Source organism: Lissotriton helveticus, chromosome 8, assembly GCF_964261635.1.
Source record: "Lissotriton helveticus chromosome 8, aLisHel1.1, whole genome shotgun sequence".
NCBI lineage: Eukaryota > Metazoa > Chordata > Amphibia > Caudata > Salamandridae > Lissotriton > Lissotriton helveticus.
In genome coordinates this window covers 1,044,225,124-1,044,251,195 of record NC_136069.1, presented here as the reverse complement: position 1 = coordinate 1,044,251,195, position 26,072 = coordinate 1,044,225,124, and the positions used below count along the sequence as shown (strand labels likewise).

The following is a 26,072-nucleotide window of genomic DNA, read 5'->3' as shown; positions in this document are numbered from 1 at the left end:
CACGTGGCGGACACGAGAGACGTGGGACCGGAACTCCTGGACATCCTGCATTTTGCAAGCTGCACTCCTTCAACGAGGTTTCTCGAAGTTGTGCTTTGGGGTGCTTGAAGCCCCAGCCCCGAGCACCATTTGCACCGAAGCCCAGGCCCCCACACTCCGCGAGTGTTCCGTGGGCCCCGCTTTTGCATTTGAGCTCAACGTGTCTTCCCGGTTCTTAGTCCGTTGGCTAGCGAGCCCCCTGAAGACTCCATTTAAAACTAACTCGCTTTCCTAATTGCTCCAGGCTTGCTCCAGCTTCCCTGCAAAGGAGAAGCGCCACAGACCTTGCTGGTCTGCAACAGAGCCAATCTCGACATCCTGCGGGGTTGCGGTTGCCAAGGCTTGTTGGGTCCAATCCAGATACCGACACCGCAGTCAACTAGATCCATAGTGGGACAGCTCGAATCCAGCGCCTGGTCATCGTCGAAGCCTCCTGGACCTCGTGGCTGAAGAGACAAGTTTGACTACTTCACCTGAAATCACCAGACATCGCCTGGTTCCTTCCTGGTCACTGGCTAGTGACCCAGACTTTGTCCCTTCTGCTTTCAGGGTCTTCAGATCTTCAATCAATCAATCAACAACTCGTAAAGCGAGCTACTTACCCGTGAGGGTCTCAGGGCGCTGGGGAGGGGGTGCTGCTACCGCTAGAAGAGCCAGATCTTGAGAAGCTTTCGGAAGGTGAGCAGGTCTTGGGTCTGCCGCAGATGGGTGGGAAGGGTGTTCCAGGTCTTGGTGGCGAGGAACGAGAAGGATCTGCCGCCGGAGGTTGTTCGTTGGATGCACGGGACGGCGGCCAGGGCGAGACCGGCAGAGCGGAGCTGGCGGGTGGGGGTGTAGAAATTGAGTCTGTTGTTCAGGTAGGCTGGTCCGGTGTTGTGGAGTGCTTTGTGTGCGTGGGTGAGGAGCTTGAAGGTGATTCTCTTGCTGACGGGGAGCCAGTGAAGGTTTCTTAGGTGGGAGGTGATGTGGGTGCGGCGGGGGACGTTGAGGATCATCGAGCGGACGCGTTTTGGATGCGTTGTAGTTGTCGCAGGTGTTTGGCCGGGATTCCTGCGTATAGTGTGTTGCCGTAGTGCAGCCTGCTACTGACAAGGGCTTGGGTTACTGTTCTTCTCATCTCGGTTGGGATCCACTTGTAGATCCTGCGAAGCATGCGGAGGGTGTTGTAGCAGGAGGATGAGATGGCATTGACCTGCTTTGACATGGAAAGGGAGGAGTAGAGGATTAATCCTAGATTGTGTGCTTGGTCCGTGGGTGTTGGAGCTGTTCCCAGTGTGGTTGGCCACCAGGAGTCGTCCCAGGCTGAGGGGGAGGGGCATAGGATGAGGACCTCTGTCTTGTCCGAGTTCAGTTTCAGACGGCTGCTCCTCATCCACTCGGCGACGGCCTTCATTCCCTCGTGGAGGTTTGTTTTGTCGGTGTGTGGGTCCTTGGTGAGGGAGAGGATGAGCTGGGTGTCGTCGGCGTAGGAGATGATGTTCAGGTCGTGTTGTGCGAGGGGGGCCATGTAGACGTTGAACAGGGTCGGGCTGAGGGATGAGCCCTGGGGTACGCCGCAGAGGATGACGGTGGCTTCGGATCGGAAGGGCGGGAGGCAGACTCTCTTGGTTCTGCCGGAGAGGAAGGACGTGGTCCAGTCCAGGGCCTTCTTCTGGATTCCGGCTTCTTGGAGGCGTGTTCTTAGAGTGTGGTGGCAGACCGTGTCGAAAGCGGCTGATAGGTCCAGGAGGATGAGGGCTGAAGTTTCGCCATTGTCTAGTTGGCGCCTGATGTCATCTGTGGCGGAGATGAGGGCAGTCTCGGTGCTGTGGTTGCGTCTGAATCTGGACTGGGAAGGGTCTAGGATGTTGTTGTTCTCAAGGTGGCGGGTCAGCTGCGAGTTGGCGATTTTCTCGATGACCTTCGCCGGGAAGGGGAGCAGGGAGATGGGTCGGAAGTTCTTGAGGTCCGCCTTGGGTTTCTTGAGAAGGGCGTTGATTTCAGCATGCTTCCAGCTTTCCGGGAAAGTTGCTGTGTCGAAGGAGATGTTGATGACCTTCCGTAGATGGGGTGCGATGGTTGCGTCAGCTTTGTTGAAAACGTGGTGTGGGCAGGGGTCTGACGGAGATCCTGAGTGGATGGAGTTCATGACCTTGCGTGTCTCTTCGTCGTTGACGTGGGACCAGGAGGTTAGCTGGTTGGTGCAGGTGGTGTCCGGGGTGGGGTCTGCTGTGGTTGGGGCGGCTGAGGAGTTGAAGCTGTCGTGGATGTCGGCGATCTTGCGATGGAAGAAGGTGGCCAGTGGGTTGCACAGATCTTGCAAGGGCGGGATGTCATTGGTGTTGGCGCTGGGGTTGGAGAGTTCCTTCAAAATGTTGAACAGTTCTTTGCTGTAGTGTGCGTTGTTGTCCAGTCGGGTTTTGAAGGACGATCTCTTGGCTGATCTGATGAGGTGGTGATGTCTGCGGATGATGTCCTTGTGGGCTGTGTGGCTGTCTGGTGTGCGGTCCTGGAGGCATTTCTTCTCCAGCTTCCGGCATGCGCGTTTGGAGGTCTGGAGTTCTTTGGTGAACCAGGCAGCTTTCTTGCTGGGGTGGTTGCTGGAGGGTTTATTGATCGGGGCGAAGGTGCAGTCGTCGATCCATTGTTTGAAGTTTCGGGAGGCGGCATCTGTGTCGATGGGGACGATGGGTGGGTTCTGGGCGAGGGTGGAGGTCAGCTGGTCTTCTGTGACTTTGCTCCGGCAGCGGCGATCCACCCGGACACTTTTCCTCTGGTCGCCTGCAGCACTTCTTTGCAGCTCTCCATAGAAAATGACGACAAAACCCGACACGAAAAGACACCTATGCACCCGGCTTCCCTGGGTGAGGTAACACGAGTACTTCGGTGCTCCCGTGGGTGTTGACTCTCGAAGTGTCCTAGTTTAAAAGGGTTCCATCCTAGTCCATCCGGAAGTGTCCTTAAATTGTATATTTGTAACTTTTACGATCTCCATAGAAAGTCAATGGTAACCCACGCCTGTGTTTAGACACTGCACGCGTCTCCCGTGGGCCTCCTACTTCCTAACCTTTGGTCGATTAGAGTAGCCCCAGCGATTCCACAGTCCCCAGGCCTGCTTTCTAATTCTCTCGTGGTTCTCATACCACTTCCTTAGTATATGGTTTGTGAGGCCCCTAGGGCAGAACGTATACTGTGAAACGTATCGTATATTAACTGTGTGACTTATATTGTATTTTTACCTCTGACCTCATAAAGAGTGCAGGGGGGTTGTGTTTAGATTAAATACATATATATTTGATATATACCTTGTGTGGTGTCCTTTCATTTGATATTCAAGGGATTATAATTGTGAAAACAACTTGCTTAACTCGCCTACTGAAGTCTTCGCCTGAAGACTGCTGGTTCATGCTACCACTAGGATAGCTTTCTAGAAGGTTGACTTTACAACCACCATTTAATAAGGGTCGATTAGACTGGTGCAAGGTGCCCACTAGAACTAGGGGACATCATATGCCAGGCTAACTTCTCACAGTAGTGGCAGAGACCAGGTATTATTTTAAAACACTCCGCCACATGTGATAACAAAAATTGGATATATTCTGTAAAATGCCCTTGTGGGCTATTGTACTTCGGCAACACTGAAAGAAAAAGAAAAACTTGCTTTTCTTAAAACAAAAGTAATATGAGAAATAATTTGAAATCCAGGGTGTCCATGCATTGGAGTGAGCATAAACATAACATCAGTCAATTAAGTCTTAGAAATTATTGCGACGTCACCTGAGAGAGACAATAATAAATATTGACTGCAAAAAATGTGGAAAGAACAATTGAACACTTTACAACCAAATGTAATGAATGATAGGATTGAAATGTCCGGTTTCTTATAAACCCAAGGGTTATTATGTTGCTATAAATTGGGTTTCTGTCAACAAAAAGATTGATGATTAAACTTAGCATGTACTTCTGTGTAAACACTTCACATCTGTAAGCACCAAATAAATGGGTTTTTATGTCGCCATAGATTTGTTTAAGGAGTTGCATAGCATGTTTATATGTGAAATTTCTCTATTTGTAAAAACTGTTATGCATATTCATGTGCATACAACATCATCCCAATAGGGCTGCTCAGGAACATCATACTTGAATAATTGTTAAGCTTACACTAGTTTAAAAACAAATTGGTTGTTTATGTTGCTTTTAATTTGGTTGTGGTGTTATAGAGTTTTAAGTTCGATATGTATGATACTGCTATGTTGGTACATTTGTGAGGCACAATTGCTTGCTTATAACATCACTTTAATATGGCCGGCACAGAACCATATCATGTGACTATGATTTGATTGGAAGAGTGAGTTACAGGTCAGGTTGTAATCCGGGAAACTGTAATTGCAGCTATTGGAGTTGGTTAAGCTGCGTGATAAGAGAAATAAACCAAATTTTATCGGCGAGTCTTGCTTTGTCAACGGAGACTGGGACAGCTTATTAAAAATTTAACACTTGAGCATGTTTGCTGAGGGTCTGTCTCGATAAGAGAAACATACTGCATTGCACAGGTGAGTCTCGCTTTGTTAATGGGTAGCGGGACAAATCATAATCGAACCTTGAAGAATATGTTTGTTGAAGGTCTGTTGTGATAAGGTAATGATCATCAACAAGAGAGAGAGGGCTTAAGGACACTCCTATACCCCAATTAAATTTTATCAAACAACAGAGGAGTGACTTCTCTAGAGACTATATGTAGCCACCATATGAGAGCACAAAGTGAAAAAGGAAAAAAGGAAAAGTGAACGTGCAATGAAGAAAAACAAAATTATTTGTTTTTAAAACCCTCACTCACCCGTCTAGTGGGTGACATGCTTCATCATTGGGTTTTGTTCACCGGGCGTGCCTGAAAGATTCCAATACTAGAGAACTAAAGTTACAGGTAAGTAACTTGTTTTCTTACTCCAGTATTGGAACTTTCATAGATTCACATGCCTGAATCAGAATAGAGAGCAGTGAAAAAACAACAAAGCACATTTTCCTGATACATTACATAATCATGCAATACCATTAGAAAATGAGGCATAATCTCATATACATATATACATACTTATATAAAATGTGACTTTGTAAACACGAGAAATTATGGATGGAGGGATGCAAGAAAGGCTCACCGTTACTGGATGATATTCCGCAGTACCGCCTCTCCCACCGCCGCATCCGATTCTGCGGCTGCCTCCAAGCAGTAGTGCCTGGTGAAGGTGTGCGTAGATGCCCAGGTTGCTGCTATGCAGATATCCTGGATTGGCACTCCCCCAAACAGTGCAGTGGATGTGGCCACCGCCCTCGTGGAATGGGCACGGACTCGTGCATTCAAAGGCTTTCCAGCAGCTGGATGACAGTAGACAATTGCACTGGAAATCCATCTGGCAATTCCCCTCTTGGACAGTGGGAAACCTTTCCTGGGTGCGCTGAAGGCGACGAATAACTAGGAAGACTTGCGAAACGCCTTAGTCTCTTTCAAGTAAAATTTCATACATCTCTGAACGTCCAGTGAGTGTAATACTCTTTCTGCCGCTGTTGATGGATGAGGAAAGAAACGCTTCAACACCAATGGTTCGTTCAAATGAAAATCAGTTGGCACCTTCGGAATGAACTTCGGGTTTGTCCTGAGAATCATCTTATCCTCCTGAAACTGCAAGAAAGGCTCCTGAATCTTGAGCGCTTGTAGTTCACCTACTCTTCTCGCTGAAGTCAATGCAATGAGAAGAGCCACTTTCCAGGACAAGAACTTTAGGTCTGCCCTGTGTATCGGTTCAAATGGTGGTTTCATCAATTGGGAGAGTACAATATTCAGATTCCATAATGGTGGTGGAGGCTTTACTGGTGGAAAAACTCTGAATATCCCTTACATAAATTGTTTGATAATCCTTAAGGACCATAAAGATGGGCCTGACGATGACCTCCTGTAGCGGGATAACGCAGCCAAATGCACCTTGATGGAGGCGTGTGCTAATCCTGACTTTGCTAACAGCAGAATGTAAGGTATAATTTGATGAGGTGCAGCATTAAGAGGGTGAACATCATGTCTCTTACACCACAGACAAAACCTCTTCCATTTCATCCTGTAGGTTTTGTTGGTACTTTCCGCTCTGGCCTTGGACAGGATCTCCCTACATTCATGAGAGATGTTCAGATGGCTTAACTCACAGTGTTCAGGAGAAAGGCTGCTAATCGCAAGGATTTCGGGTCCGGATGGAGCACTTGCCCCTTGGACAATGTCAGAAGCGATAGAATTAGGCGCAACCGAACTGGACGGTCCTCCGACAGCAGCAGCAGTTCCGTGAACCAGTGTTGTCTGGGCCACCACGGGGCTATTAGGATCAGCGTGCACGGCTCTTTCTTGATCTTCACCAGTACGCGGGGGAGAAGAGGAATTGGAGGAAAACCGTAGGCAAAGATGCCGGACCATGCCATGGAAAACGCATTCCCCCAAGATCCCCTCTGGGGAAGCCAGCTTGCGAAGTACTGGCATTTTCTGTTTTCCCTTGTAGCGAAGAGGTCCACTATCGGTGTTCCCCATCTCCGAAAGACGCTGTCCAGGATACCGGGTCTAGCTCCCATTTGTGGCAGGACGATTTTAGCCTGCTGAGAGTATCCGCTTTGACGTTTTGATCCCCCGGGAGGAGTTCTGCTGCCAATGATATTCCTTGCTGAAGAGCCCATTCCCATATCTCCTGGGCTTCCTGAGACAGGGAGAGAGATCTCGTTCCCCCTTGCTTGTTCACATAGTGCATCGCCGTGGTGTTGTCTGTTCTTACCAACACCGGCACACCTTTTATCCTTGGCAGAAAAGCCAGTAATGCCAAGCGGATCGCTCTGAGTTCCAGCAGATTTATATGTAATTGCTGCTCCTGTGCCTTCCAACGACAGCTGACTTGAAGGTCCTGAAGGAAAGCTCCCCATCCTTCTAACGGCGCATCCGTCGTTACCACTAGCGGCGCCGCTCTTGCCAGAAACGTCAGTCCTTGAGACACATTTGCCTTTTGTGTCCACCACTTTGCCGCCTGTTGCATCACTGGTGTCACCTTTATTGTATCGTCGAAGGATCCCTCCTCCTGACGCCATTGGAGATCGATGTGTTCTTGCCATGGTCTCATCCTTAGCCTGCAGCAAGGTACCAGGGGAATACAAGAGGACATCGTGCCCAGTAAGGATTTGTACCTGCGGACTGAAAGAGAATTTCTTTTTACCAAGTCTCGGAAGAGGGACACAATCCTCAGTTGTCTTTCCTCGGAGGGAAATGCTTTGTTGCATTCCGTGTCCAATATTGCCCCCAGAAATGTGATCACTTTTGCTGGGTGGAGGTTTGACTTTCCCTCGTGAAGAGTCAATCCTAGATCGGCGAATAAGTCTATGCATGCCTGCGTTGACGCTCTGGCCTGTACCTTTGATGGTGCTTTGACTAATCAGTCGTCGAGGTAAGGAAATATTTGATGTTTTTGCTTCCTCAACACAGCCGCCACTGGAGCCAGGCATTTCGTGAAAACTCTTGGCGCTGACTTCAAGCCGAATGGCAGTACCCTGAATTGGTAATGTCTTCCGGCTACCCAGAACCGAAGGTACTGTCTGTGTGCGGGATGTATCAGCACGTGGAAATACGCGTCTTGTAGGTCCAATGTGGTCATATGATCTCCTGGGTTTAATAACGGAAGCATGTCCTGCAAAGATACCATCCTGAAAGATTGACTCTTGAGATAGGTGTTTAAGGATCTGAGATCCAGAATGGGGCGCCACTGGAGCTTGTTTTTCTTGAGAAGAAAAAAAAAAACCGTGAGTAAAACCCCTTGTTTTCCTGGGGTTTCGGTACGGTTCTATTGCTCCCTTTCGGAGCATTGTCCGAATCTCCTGCCGGAGTTGATGCAGATGTTTGGCTCTCTGGTGCATCGGTGGTGTACAAAGGGGCGTTTGAAGAAATTCTAGGGTGTGACCGAATTGAACTATTTTGAGGACCCATTGGTCCGTTGTTATTTTCCGCCAATTGTGAAGATAGTGAGCAATCTTTCCACCCAGGGGAGCATCTGACAGAGCCGGAAGACGGAGGTTGTCATTGCCGACGGGTGTTGTCCTTTCCCCGGCCACCACGTCCTCTTGGAGTTGATTTTGTATATCCTCCTGACTGACGCTGGTTATATTGCTGACGGTAAGGCTGCGATGAGGACTGATAAGAAGAAGAATATCTTCCCTGTCGGTATCCTCCTCTATACGAGGACTGTCCTCTACCCCTGGAGCCACGAAAAGGGGTTTTCCTGTATTGCAGTGTTCCCAGAGCCTTTGCCGTATCAGTATCCTTCTTGATACTTTCCAGAGTATCATCTAGATGTTTCCCAAATAATTCTTCTCCATTAAAAGGGAGGTCTAAAATCCTGTTTTGCACCTCCGGCCTAAATGCTGTTGCTCGCAGCCAACCTTGCCTGCGCAGGACCGCAGCTCCTCCCAAGGATCTAAATGCTGTGGTCGCTATATCCATAGCGCAGTCTATGACTTCAGCCGAAGTCCTCTCTCCTTCCATGAGAATTTTCTTCGCCTCCTGCTTCTCTGGATCCGGCACCAGGTTAACGTATGGAGACAGGTCACACCACATCTGCCTGTCATACATTCCCAAGATAGCGAGGGCATTAGAGGCTCTCACAAGCAGAGCCGACATTAATGAAAAACGTTTTCCTGCGTTATCCAACCTTCTGCCCTCTTTGTCTGGAGGTGTTGCAATCGGAGCAGATGGGTTCCTGGATTTCTGTTGTGCCGACTGGGTGATAACAGAATCCGGTTTGGGATGACCCAACAGGCAAGATGGAGCATCAACCGGTGCTTTATACTTTTTATCCAGTCTGGCCAGAACCAGTGTTATCGTCGCTGGCGTCTCCATGACCTTTAATCCTTCCTTCCAAATATGAGACACTAAAGGCAGGGATCGTACGGATTTCCGATACGAGTCTTTGAAGTCATATAGAAAACATTCCGTTTTCTCTTCTGTCATGGTCAGAGCAAATCTCTTAGTGGCTCTCTCCATCAAATTATGAAATCCACCAATGTCCTCCGGTGGCGAGTCCACTGGTCTTTGAGGAGGAGTTGAAGGTGATGGGGCGTATATAGTCATGCCATTCTGCACTTGTGTCCGCAATCTCACCATCCTCATGATCGTCATCCGAGGTATCATGGTGTGTAGTCGGCGGTGGGGACCTAGCAGTAAGTTACGGCACAATCTCTCTCCTACGAATCGGTGTCCCTGGAACCGATCGTAGACGTGGAGTAGCCTCTATGGCCTGTTGAGCGACTGGAGTCGCTGGGTATCTTTTCCTATAATCCTCCAACATTCCCTGGAGATCCTTCAACAAAGAGGATGGCACACTTGTCATCTCCTCCCGTTGCTGTTGGCGATATCGGTGTTGTTCCTGGGGTTGCTCTTGATAACCCCCATATTCCTCCTCAAAATTGTCTTCTTGGTACTTGACCTGTAATTGCGAAGGGCTACTGGCAATACCGTATTCATCATCTTCTTCAGAATCTTCCTCCTCCAGCAGGTGAGATGGCAGCAATGGGGAGACCTTGCTTGGAGATGTAACCTCCGGTGTTATAGGTTTTTTCCAAGGCACCAACCTTTTTTCTGGTGTTTTTTCCCTCGTCGACGAGATTCCCATCGCCGTCGTCGACCAGGTCATTGCCGTCGACGCCACCGTCGACGCTACCGTCGGCGCTGTCCTCGTCGACGTCGTCGTCCTCGTCGACGGCACTGTTGCCGTCGACACAGTTACCGTCGTCGACGCCGCTGTTGACACGGTCGTCGACGGTGAAACCGTCGACGATATCGCCGTCGAAATCGTCGACGTTGTTTTCTCACCAGCCTTTTTATCCTTTTTCGTCGACGACGGAGGTGTTTTTGTCGTCGTCGATGGTCCCTTTTTTGTCGACGGTCCCGTCGACGGAGTTGACTTCTCCTCAGAAGGCGTAGAAGAAGACCGTTTGATGGTAATCTTGATCTTCTGAGGTGACTGTGGTGGATCTGAGGTGGATTTTGCTCCTTTCACCTCACTAGCAGAACCCTTCTTCCCCTTAGATGAGACTGAAGGGGATTTTGAGAGACTGCGCCCCGAAGACCCTGGAGTGGTCTTTTTTGGGGCCTTCTCAGGTCTTTCCCCTGAGGAATGTGTCTGAGGAGATCTACTTTTCTTCTGAGATCTCTTAGACGCCACAGATTCCTCCTCACTCTCACTTGAGAGGATTTCCTTCCTGGCTTTGACCTTCTGAAGCCAGAGCAGTAGCCTTCCCTCACGATCTCTCAAGGTCTTATTTGAAAAGGTACGACATACCTTACAATCTGCTGCCTTATGGTCTGGATAGAGACAGTAGATGCAGTCCTTATGAGGGTCATCTGTATAAAGCCTTTTCTTGGAGCAGGTTGAACAAGCTCTAAATAATCCTTTTTTCTCATTATCAGACATGGTTTATGTAAAAACCTCAAATCTAAGTAAAAAACTGTAGAAGTAAAGAGTTTGAGCAGAGCTCAAAGGAGACTCTCTAGCACAACGTGCGGTAGAAAAATCTGAGGGGCAGACGGTTCTCTCAGGAGTGTTCTAGAGGGTGAGGAGCTCTGATTGGTTCAGGGAAAAGTTTGGGCCTTTTTTACATAACAAAGGCTATGGGTTGCAAAAGGGAAATGGGCCTAGGCCTCTTTTCAGTTTGCTATACTACTAAGCACTGCTTTTTTATATACCGGAGACTCCCGTCTCAACGACGGGGAATGATTCAGGCATGTGAATCTATGAAAGTTCCAATACTGGAGTAAGCCCCACTATCATTCCGGTCTGGTTACAGAATGTGTGAACTTGACACTTGAAACGTAATTTGTTTATGATCAGGCTGTTCTGAATCACATGTTGTGAGTCACATGGCCAACAATGTAAAAAACGGTATGATGATCGTATGTTTCGTTCCGACCAAAAGCGATTCACCCTTATGTAAATTTTGATTATGTTGCGCCGATTTTTAAGTACTGGAGCTATTTGGCAAGTAACAATGTGTCAGTTGTATTATCTACTTGCATATGAATATTTCTGCCAGTATGATGCCAAGTTGTATCATTTTTTTTTTATTTCACGGAGTATGCAAACGTCTTCAGATAAACATGCTTTATATTATTTTCTGCATATTACGATTTACAATTTCAAACAGTCGGCTTTCACATTTTCTATGCATCAGGTGTCATGGTGTTTGAGTGTTTTTTCACGGTCTATAACCCCGAGGTTATTTCTATTGTTGGTTGGGCACAATTGGTAACTGGCTGTGACAAAGAACTTTTCAGGTCGGAACATGTTGCCGCAATACATTTTATTGACTGCGAACACTGTGTGCGGTCCTGCGCTTCCTTTGGATTACTGGGAGGCGGGACTTTCTTTAAATTCTGTACCCCTGACACCGGACCAGCCCCGCTTGGTGGATGTGGCTGGATTTCCGGACGGGAAAATTCTCCTTCATATACATATATACACACACACACACACACACACACACACACACACATATACATATATATTTGCAAAAATGCTCCCTATATGATAAAACAATCACGCAGAATACTACAACATTATATGCACCTGTATATAAACGTATGCACTTGATAAGCACAAACAGTAATGGAGGCTCACCATATTGGAGCAGACAACGTAATACCGCCTGTCCTACGGCTTTATCACTGCACTGTGTCAATTCGAGGTAGTAGTCCTGTGTGAATGTGTGGGTGCTCTTCCACGTCGTAAAAAGAGCAGCCAAGGAGGACACTGGCCTTATTGAATGCCCCCTTGGCTCGCTACGAATGGTTTGCCAGCTTTTGAGGGGTAAAACTGGATGGCAGCATTTTGCGATGGTTGCTTTTGTGACTGCAGTACTCTACCGAGATTGTCCATAAGATACTAACAGCTGATCAGTTTTTCGAAGCTGCTTGGTACAATTTAAGACATTGTTTAATATTCAGTATATGAAGAGATCTTTCAGCTGATAATGCCAGATTTGGGAAAAAAGTACATAGTAGGACAGGTTCATTGAGGTGAAATTGCGATGGAACCTTGGGAATGAATTTCGGATTTATTTTGAGAAGTACGTAACAATCAGTGAAATGTAAGAAGGTTTTCTGCATTGTGAAAGCCTGTATTTGACGGACCCTTCTAATTGAAATGAGAGCCAACTGTAAAGCGACCTTCTACAAGAGAAACTTCAGGTCTTCCTTGTGGATTGGTTCAAATGGAGATTTCATAAATTGAGCAATAACTACATTGAGATGCCATACTAGAGGAGGAGTTTGTACCAGAGGGAACGCTCTGAGCAACTCCTTCATGGGGGGGGGGGGGGGGGGGGAGGAGAAGAGAGAGAGAGAGAAGGGGGGGGAGAAGAGAGAGCGAGAGAGAGAGCGAGAGAGAGCGAGAGAGAGCGAGAGAGAGAGAGAGAGAGAGAGAGAGAGAGAGAGAGAGAGAGAGAGAGAGAGAGAGAGAGAGGAGGGGGGAGTGGAGAAGAGAGAGGGGGGAGTGGAGAAGAGAGAGGGGGGAGTGGAGAAGAGAGAGCGAGAGAGAGAGAGCGAGAGAGAGAGCGAGAGAGAGCGAGAGAGAGCGAGCGAGCGAGCGAGAGAGAGCGAGCGAGAGAGAGCGAGCGAGAGAGAGAGAGAAAGAGAGAAAATGAATGAAGAGCATCTGTACTGTAATGCTGAGGCCAGGTGAACCTTGACAGAGGCTTGCACCAATCCTGATCTATCAAGAAGATAAGACAGAATCTGCTCAGCTGATGGCGCCAACATATGCAATTTAGATTGTTGACACCATGAACAGAATCGCTTCCATTTCAACTAGTATGTTCTCTTTGTGGCTTCCGCTCTTAATTTATGTAAGAGATCCCTACAGTCTTGAGGAATATTAAAGTCTCGGAATTCATAGAATTCATGAGCCATGCACACAAATGGAGAGAGGCTGGTTCTGGATGTAGCCGGTAGCGAGAGCCGTCGGAGCGTGCTATTAAACCCCTACAACCGCATCGTCTTTTGAAATCCTGATCCGCTCTGGTTTTGGAGAAGAGTTTTATCCCGTAGTGAGTTGGCTGGACACGCTGGATCCATTACCGCGCTACCTATTTTCTACAGCCGTCGCCTTAGAGGCAGGCTTATTGACAGTACTTAATACGGTGGACCCCTGAAAGTCCAGAGAGTTCGCCGTTTGGAAGCTGGGAGACCCTTCCAGGCTCCGCTCCCCTCCAGATCCTTTACAGCCCTTATATAGAGGAGGTGAGCAGTCCGATAGAAACTATGAGAAATCTAGCCTATACTGATCCTCCAGCGAACACCTGAAACAGGAGTCCGTGTTCAAGCATTACTCCCTACTTTGCGAGATTGTTGGGTTGTCCCCCACGCCGTGGTACCTCCTCGCCCTGACGAAGGTGCGGCCTAATAATAAATATTTTAAACTAATGTAATGTTTTTTCATCTCAAACGAATAATGTTGACATACAAAAAAAATTTGTGATAAAATGGTAAATGATAAATAAAGAAATCTCAAAATAGTTCTTATGTGTATCTGGCTCTGATACTACTTGTTGTCACCAGTCTGTATATAAAGGGATCCTCTGGTAGGACCTTAGTGTATATCTGTGGCAGGGTTGTTGCGGATTCTTTTTTGCTGGTTCTGGATGTAGAACCTAGCCCTGGTTCATCGTCAACAGTGCCCACATTGCTGGTAGGCGAATGGGATTGGACTTTGACAGCAGGAGAAGCTCCGGAAACCAATGCTGCCTGGGCCACTCGGGAGCAAGCCGGATTAGGCAACAGTTTTCCATTTTCGTCTTGAAGAAAACGTTTGGTATGAGAGAGAAGGTGGAGACGCATATGCATAAATCCCGGACCATCTCAATCAAAGAGGCATTCCCCCAGGACCTGGGAACAGGTACCGACTAGCGTAGAACTGGCATTTGGTGTTCTAGTCTGCCGCTAAGAGATCCACTGATGGTTTGCCCCAAAGTGAGAATATCTTGTCCAGCTCCGATCAATCCAGTATCCACTCATGGCAACTGTACTTGGCTCTGCTGAGCGTGTCTGCTAAGGTGTTGGTTACTCCAGACATGTGCTTGGTCCTCAGAGATATCTTGTGGGTTGTTAGACAGCTCCAAAGTACCTGGGCTTGTTGGTAAGTGTTAGTGACCATGTACCCCCTTGCTTGTTGATAAAGTGCATGGTGGTTCTATTGTCCTTAAGCACAAGCACCGAAGATCTTGCTTTTCTTGGAAGAAAAGCTTGTAGGGTGAGAGTGATTGCTTTAAGTTCCAAGCAGTTGATATGCATGGCTTTCTGAAGCACAGACCACTTCGCTTGAATCTGCAAGCCCTGCAAGTGGCTGCCCCAGCCCTCTTGAGAGGCATCTGTGGCCATGACGAAGTTGGGTATTAAAGCCACAAACGTTAAGCTTTTCAAGAGATGAGAGATCTGAGACCACCACCCTAACATTTCCACCATCCTTGTAGAGATGCTTATCAAATCTTCAAACGACCCTTCCATTTGGATCCATTGCGCTTGTAGCTCCTCTCGCAATGGTCTCATCTTCTGAAGTTATCGCTCTCCATTGAGGGACATAGCTGGAAATGTTCGCACCCACAAGGTGGGTAGAAATGGATGTAGCCAGCACAACCTGTATCTCGACTCGGGGGTGGGGGAATTGCTTTCGGTGAGAGCCTTTTTTTGTGTATGCTGTTGTGGGCAGTTGGAGGTACGGTTGTTGCTGGTAAGCAGGCCTGTATTGAGACTGGAGGTGCTAGTATTGTTAGGCGCACTTTCCTCCTCTGTAGGTGGAAAAACCTCTTCCACATGCTCCCCGAAAGGGCAACTTTCTGAACTGAAGGCTGCCGACGGATCTAGGTGTATCTGTTTTGATAGCCAACAGAGCACTGTCTATGTGTTTTCCAAACAGAGCTTCCCTATCGTAGGCCATAGGCAGGATCTTGAATTGCACTTCCTGCCTGAAGTATGTAGCTTTGAGGCATCCCTGCTGTCTTAGGACTGCGGCCCCTGCTAGTTGACGAAAGCTAGTGGAGGCGATGTCCATTATACATTCTATTATTTCCGATGAAGTTTGTTCGCCTTTCTGCAACATTTTTCTTGCTTCAGATCTTCTGCTGTCAGTCGATAAGGGCGCTGATATCCAAGCACATCTGCCGATCGTAGCAACCCAGAAGTGCCAGAAAATTTGCAGCACGAACAGTGACAACAGACATGGTGGAGAACCTCTTGCCTTCTTGATCTGGTTGCATAGAGATCGGGCGGAAGGATTTTTGAAGTGATATTGCGCCACTTGCGAAATCACAGAACCTGGTTTGGGATGTCCTGTGAGGCAAGCAGGGTAATCCTCTGGAGCCCTGTATTTTTTGTCAATCCGCAGCAGAACCACAGCCATCATAGCTGGGTTCCTCATGATTTTAATCCCCTTCTTCCAGACATAATCAATGATAGAGATAAATCTGACTGACTTCCATGCCAGCTCTTTAAAGTCATATGGGAAGCAGTCGGACTGCTTGACGGAAATTGGCAGGTGAAACCTTGTTGCAGTCCAGTCCAATAAACTATGAAAGACACCAATGTCCTCTGGGGGAGAATCTACCGGCTGTGGTGATAGAGGCGACGGAGTGGGTATAACGTAATCGTCCCAATCATCTTGCAGAGTCTGAGGTTCCCTTTCATCATCTGAAGCTGATGGGTCTTCCCTTTGCGGTGCTGCTATGTTGGAAGCCGGCGTCATACTGGGCAAAGTAGGTGAAGGAATGGGCCGTAGAGTAGCAGGAGAGGTAGGCTAAAGAGGAACCACTGGATGTTCCTGAAAATTACCTGAAGGTCTTGAAACAATCACCGGACCAACATACCTCTACAGACGACTCAGCTTCTACACCCCCACCCGCCAGCTCCGCTCCGCCGACCTCACCCTCACCACAGTCCCCAGCTTCCGAAGAGCGACCTCCGGCGGCAGATCGTTCTCCCCTTCGCCGCCAAGACCTGGAACACCCTCCCCATCCACCTACAGCAGACCAAAGACCTGCTGACCTTCAGAAAACTCCTCAAGACCTGGCTTTTCGAGCAGCAGCAGCATTCCCCACCCCAGCGCCTTGAGACCCTCACGGGTGAGTAGTGTGCTTTACAAATGATATGATTGATTGATTGATTAATTGATTGATTGATTGAAACAGTGACATGGGCACTTATACGTCACACTGTCTGGGCTGAGAATCATCATAGTATTGGTAATGTTTAGAATGTCTCTTTGTAGAAGGGGCATAATATAGTACTGTTCTTCCTCTTCTATATCAACATCCTGATGTTGGACTTGATGCTCTGATGAGCTATGAGGTGCTCCAAAAGGGTTTTCATCGTCTGGTCTACTAAGTGACTTGAAGAAAGAGGATAGACTTTGCTGGGAGAGGTTAGTTCAGGTCTCTGTGATGTTTTTAAAATGTTGGAAATTTTCATGGTCGTCGATGACATCGGCAAGGTGCTGGTCATCGGCATGGTGTCAGGTGGCATGGCAGTGAGGGTTTAGCCATCGATGGTATATCTTACCAGCAGCGGGGTCGACGGTGCATGCGGAAGTAGTGTCAACTGTGCCTTTGTCGATGATCGAATTCTTGTTGACGGGTCTGAGGGTCGACGGATATCGGTGCTGACGTTCTCGTAGATGAGACGGTGGTGACGGTCGTCAACGATATTGCTGTTGACGGTGATGGTGCAGTCGATGGGGCTCTAAAAGGCGACGGTTCAGAAGAAGTTAAATATGGATGTTACCCAGCCTTGATAGATGGTCTGCTGTGTTCAAAGGAGGTAGCCTCTGTGGAGATATGCTTCGTCTTCTCCTTTCTCAGGGGGTCTGTGGCCTGATGAATTTTAAGGACCTTCCTGCTCTCCTCAAACGTCCCTTGGTCAGAGGATCTAGCTCTCTTGCAAAACCTTACAGAGGTATCACTGTCGTCCTCAGAAGAGGTGGATATCTGAGTTTTGGCCTTCTGTAGCCACAGAAAGAGCCTCCCCTCCCTGTCCTTCATGGTTTTGGAGGCAAAAGTGTGGCACATTTTACACTTCTTTAAATTGTACTGGGGATAGAGGCAGTAAAGACAGTCCTTACGTGGGTCATCCACATGCAGCCTTTTCTTTCCGCAGGTTCTACAGTATCTGAAGAACCCTTTTTTCGAGGTGTCAGACATGGAAGAAGTTGTTTAGGATTAAATCTAGACTCTAATTTAAGAAAAACTTAGGAGTGTTCTGCAGGGTGCTGTCACCTTATAGTTCAAGATTGTTTCTTTTTTTAAAGGGCATAGATAGGCTATTCGGGTAACATCTTCTGTCCAGTTATGGTCCATTCTCTTTTTATCCCTTGTACCCGGTGGTCCAAAACTTTGTCTCTGTCAGGACCATCTATACTGTACAAAGAGGAAATACAAATGTATTCAGACAGTGACTCATCAGTTTCTATGATTCACTGATACTACTGCACTGTGAATAATATCTTATTCATCTTAGCTGATGTGCACCCAGTGAAAGATACCCTTGCAACACCAACATTTTTAACCTGGCAAATTGACCTAAGTATATACAGGAAGTGATTGTCCTCAATAAAACAGGTTGTTGCACACTATGACAAACGCAGAAGGCTGTGATAAGGAAATTAACTTGGTGGGAGATTATCCACCATTAGGAAGGGAACGTTACAGTATGCTGAGTAGTGAGAACAGGTAGGGTATGTTGTGACAAGACAACATTTATATTCTTACACTTAATATGAATTTGAATAGATTTGTTTTGTTTCATAGTAATTTTTTTGTTACTCACCAAATCTATGAGGAAAGGATAACACATTAAGAAGGATGTGCAAATGTAACATAATAGGCGGATACATTTTTTTTAAAAACTATTTAAGAAAAATGGTAAATAAGCAAGCATGGGCCATGCATTTGCAAGCACAAAATAAAAAAAAATATTTCTATATGGATAAGCAAAAGTTTTGAGACTTGGTTAGTCATAATTCGAAAATGTATTGCGCCATGATTATATTTTACTTCAGATAATTCAGCTATTTGAAGACTGAAATCAAGTACCAATAAATATATATAATTATATATAATTTTTCCACATATTTACTCACAAAACGTTTGCAACACTATTAACAAATAAACGTTACCTTTCTGAAGAATTGCTGCTAGGTGTTCACCCAAAAGCTGCTTTTCTACACGGAATATTAGGGGTTTCCTGTGAGAGGCAGAAATTAATTCACATGATAATGTACTGATGGTAAACACGTTCACCCTGAATGGAAACTTAGAACATCTTTCAATTTAGCTTAATCAGCTCACATTTAAGGTTTCATTGTAGGATAATTTGGGTTGTTGGCTGAGTGAGGTGGAAACCCTGCTCATGCCACAGCCACAATCCCCGTCAGGGTGAACCACAAAAAGTCACTAAATTAAATTGTGCTTAACCCTCTAGTAGACTGGCACAAAAGCAGTCGGGCTTAACTTAGAGGTAATGTGTAAAGTAATTATGCATAATGTAAATAATCTAGGGCAACTTCAGATCATATAATTCCTCAAATCATTATGAGGAAATGAACAAAACAATAGTGACACTAAATGGTTTTAAAATTATAACAAGATTTATTTATTAGTTATCTTTTGTCTTTTTTTTCACTATGAAATAAATATTAAAGACAGAAAAAATTCATACAGAGACTAAACATTGTACACACCATTCTGATCACATTCATTCACAACCACACACATACTACATACACATACTCATATTGATATATATATATGGTCTTTTTATCAGACTTTTTAGAATTTGTTTAGGATGTAATGAAAAAACAGTAGCAGCATATTGATGAATGATGAGCTCTTTTAGGTGGTTTCAAAACAGACTCTACGCGCGTTTCGACAGAAACACTGTCTTCATCAGGTGTTCCACCTCAGAATGTTGTGTTCAGAGAAGGATAATTCACGTCCCTGAATAGAAAGTGGATAAAATATGATCTCCAGGATAAATATTCAAATCTGTCCAGCATATATATGCGTAGATCAGTATGCTGTTTTCAATATTACAGGTCCGAGTGGGATCTTAAATCGTCAAGGATTAATATTCGTCACCCAGACGGTTTCTATGGGTTTCTAAAGCTAGTGCAGTGGTGACCTTTCTTAGAAAAGAGATGATAATATGGTAACTGATTCCTCAAGGGAAAAAGGCTCTGCTGAATAGCAAGTGTCCAGACGGGGCGGACGAGTTGCAAGTCCTTCCGAAAGTTAAAATAGGATATGATTCCGACAATCTAAAAAAAGTTATTTTCGCAGCTCCGTACTTGATGTGGCAGACGTCCGATGCGGCTGAGATAACGCCGATAAGAGACACTGTCCCCGTCAGGGTGAACCACAAAAAGTCATTAAATTAACTTGTGCTTAACCCTCTAGTAGACAGGCACAAAAGCAGTCAGGCTTAATTTAGAGGTAATGTGTAAAGTAATTATGCAGCACACAAAACGTAATAAAGTGAAAACACAAAGAAAAATCCCACACCAATTTAGAAAAATAGAGTACATTTTACTAAATGATTGGACAACAAAACAACAAAAATCTAATCAGTAGAACAGGAGATATGAATTTTTAAAGTTTAAGGTAAAAACTATCTCCTAAAGGATCAAAGCACCAACCGTGAACATCTAGTTGTGTGAGATTGCGGCAAAGTTCGAAGATATGGCCGAGCGAGTGTCAGATATCAGGAGTGAATTGGGCCCGACGTGCGCTTAGCTTTGGGCTTAGAAGAAATTTTGCACAGCTGTCTTTCCAGGTATAGCTAAGCATTCTTCTGAAGTACACAGCAAGCCACAATAGCAGGCAGTCCTTTTAGAGTCCTTCCTCAGCTTCAGAAAGAGCACTGAAGAGTGGTACAGAGGGTCCTATTTTTTTATACCTGGTGCCTTTGTAGTAGGAGAAGTTTCTAGAGAATTCCCTTTGAGGTGCTTGGAATTTCCTGCCGGACTTGTAAGTGGGGCTTTACCCAGCTCCCCTCCTCCCCCCATCCCACCGGTGATGGCCCATCCAGACACAACTAATCCCTTTATTATGTGGCTGTCTGGGAGGTATATACCAAGTCCAACTACCAAATAAACCTAGTCACATGACTCAGGAACAGGCTTAGACACCAAATAGGGCAGGAAAATACCAACTTTCTAAAAGTGGTATTTTCAAAATTGTGACTTAAAATCTGACTTTACCATTAAAGAGGATTTTAAATTACAATTTTCAGGCACCAAATATTAATTTTCTACCTGCTCCCAATCAAACGTTAGCACTTATTGAATGTAGTAAGGCAACCCAGTGTTATCATATGGGAGAGGTAGGCAACACAGTAGTGAAAAACATATTTTTTTGATTTTTTTCTACCAACACATGTAAATCTTAGTAGTACGTGTCCAAGCTGTTAATTACAATGCCCAATGCAATGTCTAGGGGCTACCTTAGGGGGTGCCTCAGATGCAATAAAAAATCATTTGGTAAGTGGGTTATTTTGCCAAGTCGAATAGGTAGTTTTAAACTGCATTCAGGCTACAATTACATACCTGGATCACGTTTTAAATGACTACTTATGTGGGTGGAACAATAAGTGCTGCAGGCCCACTAATAGCATTTAATTTGCAGGCCCTGGGTATATGGTATACCCCTTTACTAGGGACTTATAAGTAAACTAAATATGCCAATTAGGTGTAAGACAATTTAAAATGTTTTAGTTAGTGAACACAATCACTTTAGAACTGGTCAGCGTGATAAAGTGCACAGAGTCCCAAGGCCAACAAAAATGAATTCAGCAAAAATAGGAGGGGTGAAGGCAAAAACATTAGGGGGTGATCCTGCAGAGGGCCAAAGTCTAACAAGTATAATAAGAAATATTGCATTGCTAAGTCATTATTTCCCCATAGGTGCACATTTTCCTGCGGCTCATAGCGGACTCTTATCTACAGTCCTATTGTGGTTATCTCCCTAGAAAGAACCTGTATCAAATAAGAAATATATTGTCCAACATTTTACAACAGAAAATGAAACGCTGAAAATCTATTTGGTGCTAAACTTTATAGATTGGTTATTGTTTTTTCAAATCACTGGCTGTCACTGATCACTCCTGAAGTGGGTGACTACTCCATTATAGCAGGGGGTTAAACACTGCGTAGCTAGTAGTGACACTGCAGATTGTTCAAGTTTACAGGATATGCTTTTTCTGAATCAGAATGCATTGGAAGAACATGAAAATTGAAAGAAGCCGAGTATTCTAATGGTCAAATGAAGAATGAGTAATTATTGAATTATATTATGGATTTTTAATATAACTATTTATTTAATGAATATTATTAAAAATGAGGAAAAAAAATTGAAAAATCGATTGAGCTTGGTAGTGATTATATCACCAGCAGTATGTGTAAAGTATATGGTGAAAAGAAAAAACTAATATTTTAATCTGGGTGACATAGTTCATGGTCAAATGATAAGTACCAAAGCAGGCAATCTTAGAAATTATTTAAAACACTTATAACACGAAGTGTAAAGAAATATATATTTTTTTTCCATTCCTGTTCTGCTGTCAATCGGCTTTCAATGCCTTCATTTTCTTTGGGATTTACTGCCTAATTATTCACATGACCAGTTGCCATTTTCTTCACCTCCCGGTTCTTTCTCTGTATTTCGGCCTTTCTTCAGCTCTCGATGAGGTACAAGGATTTTTTGGGGCCCCAGGCAAAATAAAAGCTTCCCATTTGGGCACTCACCCTCCTTAGCAAGAAGGGCGTTTTTAGATGACTGGCTGCTAGCTGGCACTGTCTTATGGCGGTGCTGTAAAGCAGACATCAACAATGGCACTTATTTAGCAACAACTCGCAAAATGTAGGTTATATTACATGTGATTTCGTGAAATCTAGCAATTGATTATATGATGACACTGCCCGAGAAAATTCGGTCTACACTCACTGTGTGCTGTGATCCAAATAGGTCATTACTCGATCACCTTCTTCTTCCAAACGTTTATTTACATGATGGAGATACTCTGGAACCTGGAGAAAAAAATAGTTCAGACTTAAGTCCTGTAATCTGCTGTATTTGATGTTTTGATTTGAAAGCAAATAAAGATATTACAAATATTTTGGTCACCCTTAACAATGAAAGTGGAAACAGCCTTTAATCCCAGGTGCCCTGGCAATCCACACCAATTTATAATGTGGTTGGTTTTATAAAACTTATACCTCCCCCTGCATAATTAAAGACTATGTTCATTCAGGAATTAAACATCTGTGGATAATATATTGAGTGCCATCATTAAAACAAACTTTTTAAGAAGGCAGTGGTGCACTATAAAAGATTTAAATGTACCTCAGATGTTGGAATTTTACAACAGGATGGATGAAAGAAAAACGATTAGAACGTGCTTACATTGCACTGGAGATTTGTCTGAAGGAAATTATACAATAAATACTTGAAATAGGGCATGAGAGAGAAATGATCTATTGGATCACTTTAAATTCAATAACTTTCTTTAACTAGGCAATGCAGTACCCACCGCTATAACAGTAAATGCTGAATAAATAGGCACAACAGCTAAACTTCATTCTATATGGCACAGTAGCTAAGTTTCTCTCCGTTCCTTCTTTGTCTGTAAATTGGGTACCATAAATTTGATAGAGTAACTTTGGTTATTTATAGTGCTTAAATAATGTAGGAACGCAGGTTTAAGTTCTATACAGAAAGAAGTTATTACTTGCCACCACTTGTATTACTCGGTTACTTCACCAGTCAGAAAAAATGCAATTTAGAAGAGCATAGGTAAGTTTCTTCTTACATCTCCAATTCAGTTGGCACATTTCTGCATGTGATACCAAGACAATTCTAAAAATTATACACAAAGCACAGATGTCACTTTTTAGTGGTTTAAAAAAAAAAAAACTTTTAGGTGTGAATTTGCCTGCAAATATTTTTATCTCTTGTATAAATGATGAATCAAGTGAAAAACACCTGCAAAGCTATATAAAAAAAAGAGAAGAGACAATTAAGTGTCTAAACAGATAAACCTTGATGACTTGAAAAATGACAAACTTTTTCTCCAAGTTTTCTAGATCCTTCAACTTTTTAAAAATATAAGGAGTTATTTTTCTCAATGTTATGCTAATGTGAAATTCTGGAAAATGCTGTACCTCTCTTTCTTGCATTAATCGTTGGCCCTCTGCAGCGTACAATCGATCAGTTTCCTCCAAGAATCTTTGTTCAAAGCATTCTTTATACACCTACAGGAAACATAAATAAAAATCAACATTTCCTCCTAGAAGTAGTTTTTACACTTCATTGTACACAAGAAAATTATATTTTTATTCCCTACTAGGTCTTTCTAGTGGTAAGTCTGTCAGCGTGTTGCTAATGCACTTCAGCGCGTATTAAGCATCAGGAAGTATTTCAGTTTGCGCTCTGCACCATAGCTCAGGCAAACATCAACATGAAGAGGAAACAGAACCCCAATGCATTAATGTGCATACCTTGCAAATTATTTCATTAACATTCTGGAAAGAGTTCTGTTGTCAAAACGTTGAATATGGTTAATACGTTTGGAAGCACAACCCTTAAATTATTTCAGTTTGGATCTATCAGGAGCACTGTCAAACTAACTGCAGAAGCACAATGCTGAGTGACAGCTGATAATGAAGACTAACTACAGGATATTAACAATTCTACGTAACATGTTTATGAGAAAAGTCACAACAGAAGCACAAAAAATGTGTTTCTGTGAGCCTATTCTCAATTTCAAGGAGCATGGTAATGAAGCAACAAAAGTAAACTTGGAACTGATCTTGAAGACAAATTGTCATTTAATCAGGTCATTTTACTCAGTTGCAGTGACTCCGGTGCCAAGTGTATCTGGACCGCTCCTATTTCTAAATCTTGGACTCTATTGCAGCCTTATGAAATACAAAAATATGGATCTACAAGATAATTGCATGTCATGGTAGAAACGTTTACATACAAGAAAGCCCAAATCATCCATTTGTCCTCCCTTCAATTAACTTCTAAACTAATAAGTAGAAGGAACCAGCCTATACAGCCAGAAGGGAGATCAGATGTCTGGGTTTCACTGCTTATCTACTTTTTTTCAATATACTACCAAGACACAAATTCTCTTTAGGGATATAGATCAGGGAAAGGAATTTAGTTTTTTTTTGCTGATGATCTGAGACTGTACTGCAGCATTTATAACAAGAAATGGAGGGCTTCTCTTGATCATTGTGGCCCTCTTTATTTTATATCTAATGCATCACTTCTCTAAATTTCATTAGATGGTGGGATGTTATACTAGGAATTGTGTTATTCATCCTGCACACCTAATTTCACTCAACGTTCCTGTGCTTTTACAAACTTGAGGTGGATTCGCAACCAGACTCTAACTAATACGGCAAACCATTCCAGGGAGTGGAACCTATTATACCAAGAAACTCCAGCACTCGGGTGATAATAATGGAAATACTTAACTCTACTTATTTACTTATTTAAATTGTATTGTTTTAAATCCATCCACAAATTACAATAATGAGTTAGGACATTTTTCTACATCAAACTTTTGATGTGCTTATATTCTTTTAGGCATTTTAGAGAAAACAACTTCCTCTGTACTATTAAACCAAAATACCACACCATAAATCAATTATGACTTTCAAAATAAATCATTTTTATCTCAAGTTGTGTTTTATTCAGCTCAAATATGAATCTTTAATTAAGCCTCCCCTGTTCTCACATCAGAGAGACATGCCTGGATCCATTTTGAAATAAGAGGAGGCAAGCACTTTTTTTCTCTGCTGTCTACTTAAGCTATTTTTCTTGTGACTAGTCTTTATTTTACTTTGTAGCAAAACTGTCTTTTAAATGGACGTTAGTAGTTTATAATTCACAGAAAGTATGCCAAGTGGATCAATTCTTTGAATCCCTTCGTTTCTACTACGCCTTGAAGTTGCTCCCAAAGAAGTGAGTTGCCGGAGCAGTGTTTCTGTGATGTTTTTACCTCTTATATTAGTTAGACCTATTTGTGCAAAGCAAAACGTAGTCAGGGGCTTTTGATTCTTAAGCCGTATTTGTGAACTGTTACTTCCACTTTATTTTACATTTATTTCCGTCACCCCAATGTAGTATGACCTACAATGGCATTTGTGACAAATACATTGTTTGTTTAGGCATATTTTTTGGTTGTATTTTATCTTTATGGGGATGGAATTTGGGTCATTTTAATAAGCAAGAACAACTAGCACTATTTGGACATGGGTTGGTGGCAGTATTTTAGTGCATACCACTTGCTGTTTATGTATTTCTGCTAATGCAGCATTTATATATTATGACCCCTACCTCATACCTCTTTGATAGACTGTCGGTGGTTGACCTTTAGTTTTCGATTTCAGTTAATTTTCTTGTTTGACTTTCAGTTTAACAAACTTGTTTTACCTTGTAAGCTTGTAATGAGTATTTCATGGCATAAAATCATGTTATCAATTGTTTTTCTTCCTTTGTAGGTTGTCTCCTTCCTATTCCATATCTTCAGTTTGAGCCACACCTGTTCAATAATTTAGATCTGTGCTTGAAATGAAAGAACACTTCTAGGCAAGAGTACCAGTACTTTCCCACTAGAAATGTCAGTCATTTGCAGCATTGGTTCCAATGTTTATCCTCTCTGCTGGAATTTTGATTGTAATATGTCTATGTGTTATCGTAAAGCAATTACGTAAAAGATACTGCGTTTTAGGTGGATCATTTGATTGTATTTTGAAGTGATTTTTTTCCAAATATTCTAGCTAGCCACTTGTGGCCATTAACAAGTTGTTTTGCTCCATAGGTTCCGAAACTGTTGCAGTTTGCCAAGTGGTACTAAGAAAAGAAAATGAGAATGAGCAAAAGGAAAAAAGTAAAGAAAAGAAAAAGTGAGAAAGAAAACAGGAGAGAAGAAACAAAGG

At 43.9% G+C, this 26,072-nt stretch overlaps 1 protein-coding gene across 1 annotated transcript in view; it reads right to left on the bottom strand.

Annotated features, from left to right (window-relative positions):
• The window catches only part of LOC144773090 (cullin-4A), a 468,683-nt gene that overhangs the window by 257,645 nt on the left and 184,966 nt on the right, over positions 1 to 26,072 (bottom strand). Inside the window, exons 7-9 of the mRNA XM_078657905.1 lie at positions 23,283 to 23,372; positions 22,066 to 22,148; positions 18,243 to 18,310 (exon numbers count right to left, since the gene is read on the bottom strand). Coding sequence (XP_078514031.1) covers positions 18,243 to 18,310; positions 22,066 to 22,148; positions 23,283 to 23,372 — 241 coding nt within the window. The remainder of the gene's footprint in view (positions 1 to 18,242; positions 18,311 to 22,065; positions 22,149 to 23,282; positions 23,373 to 26,072) is intronic.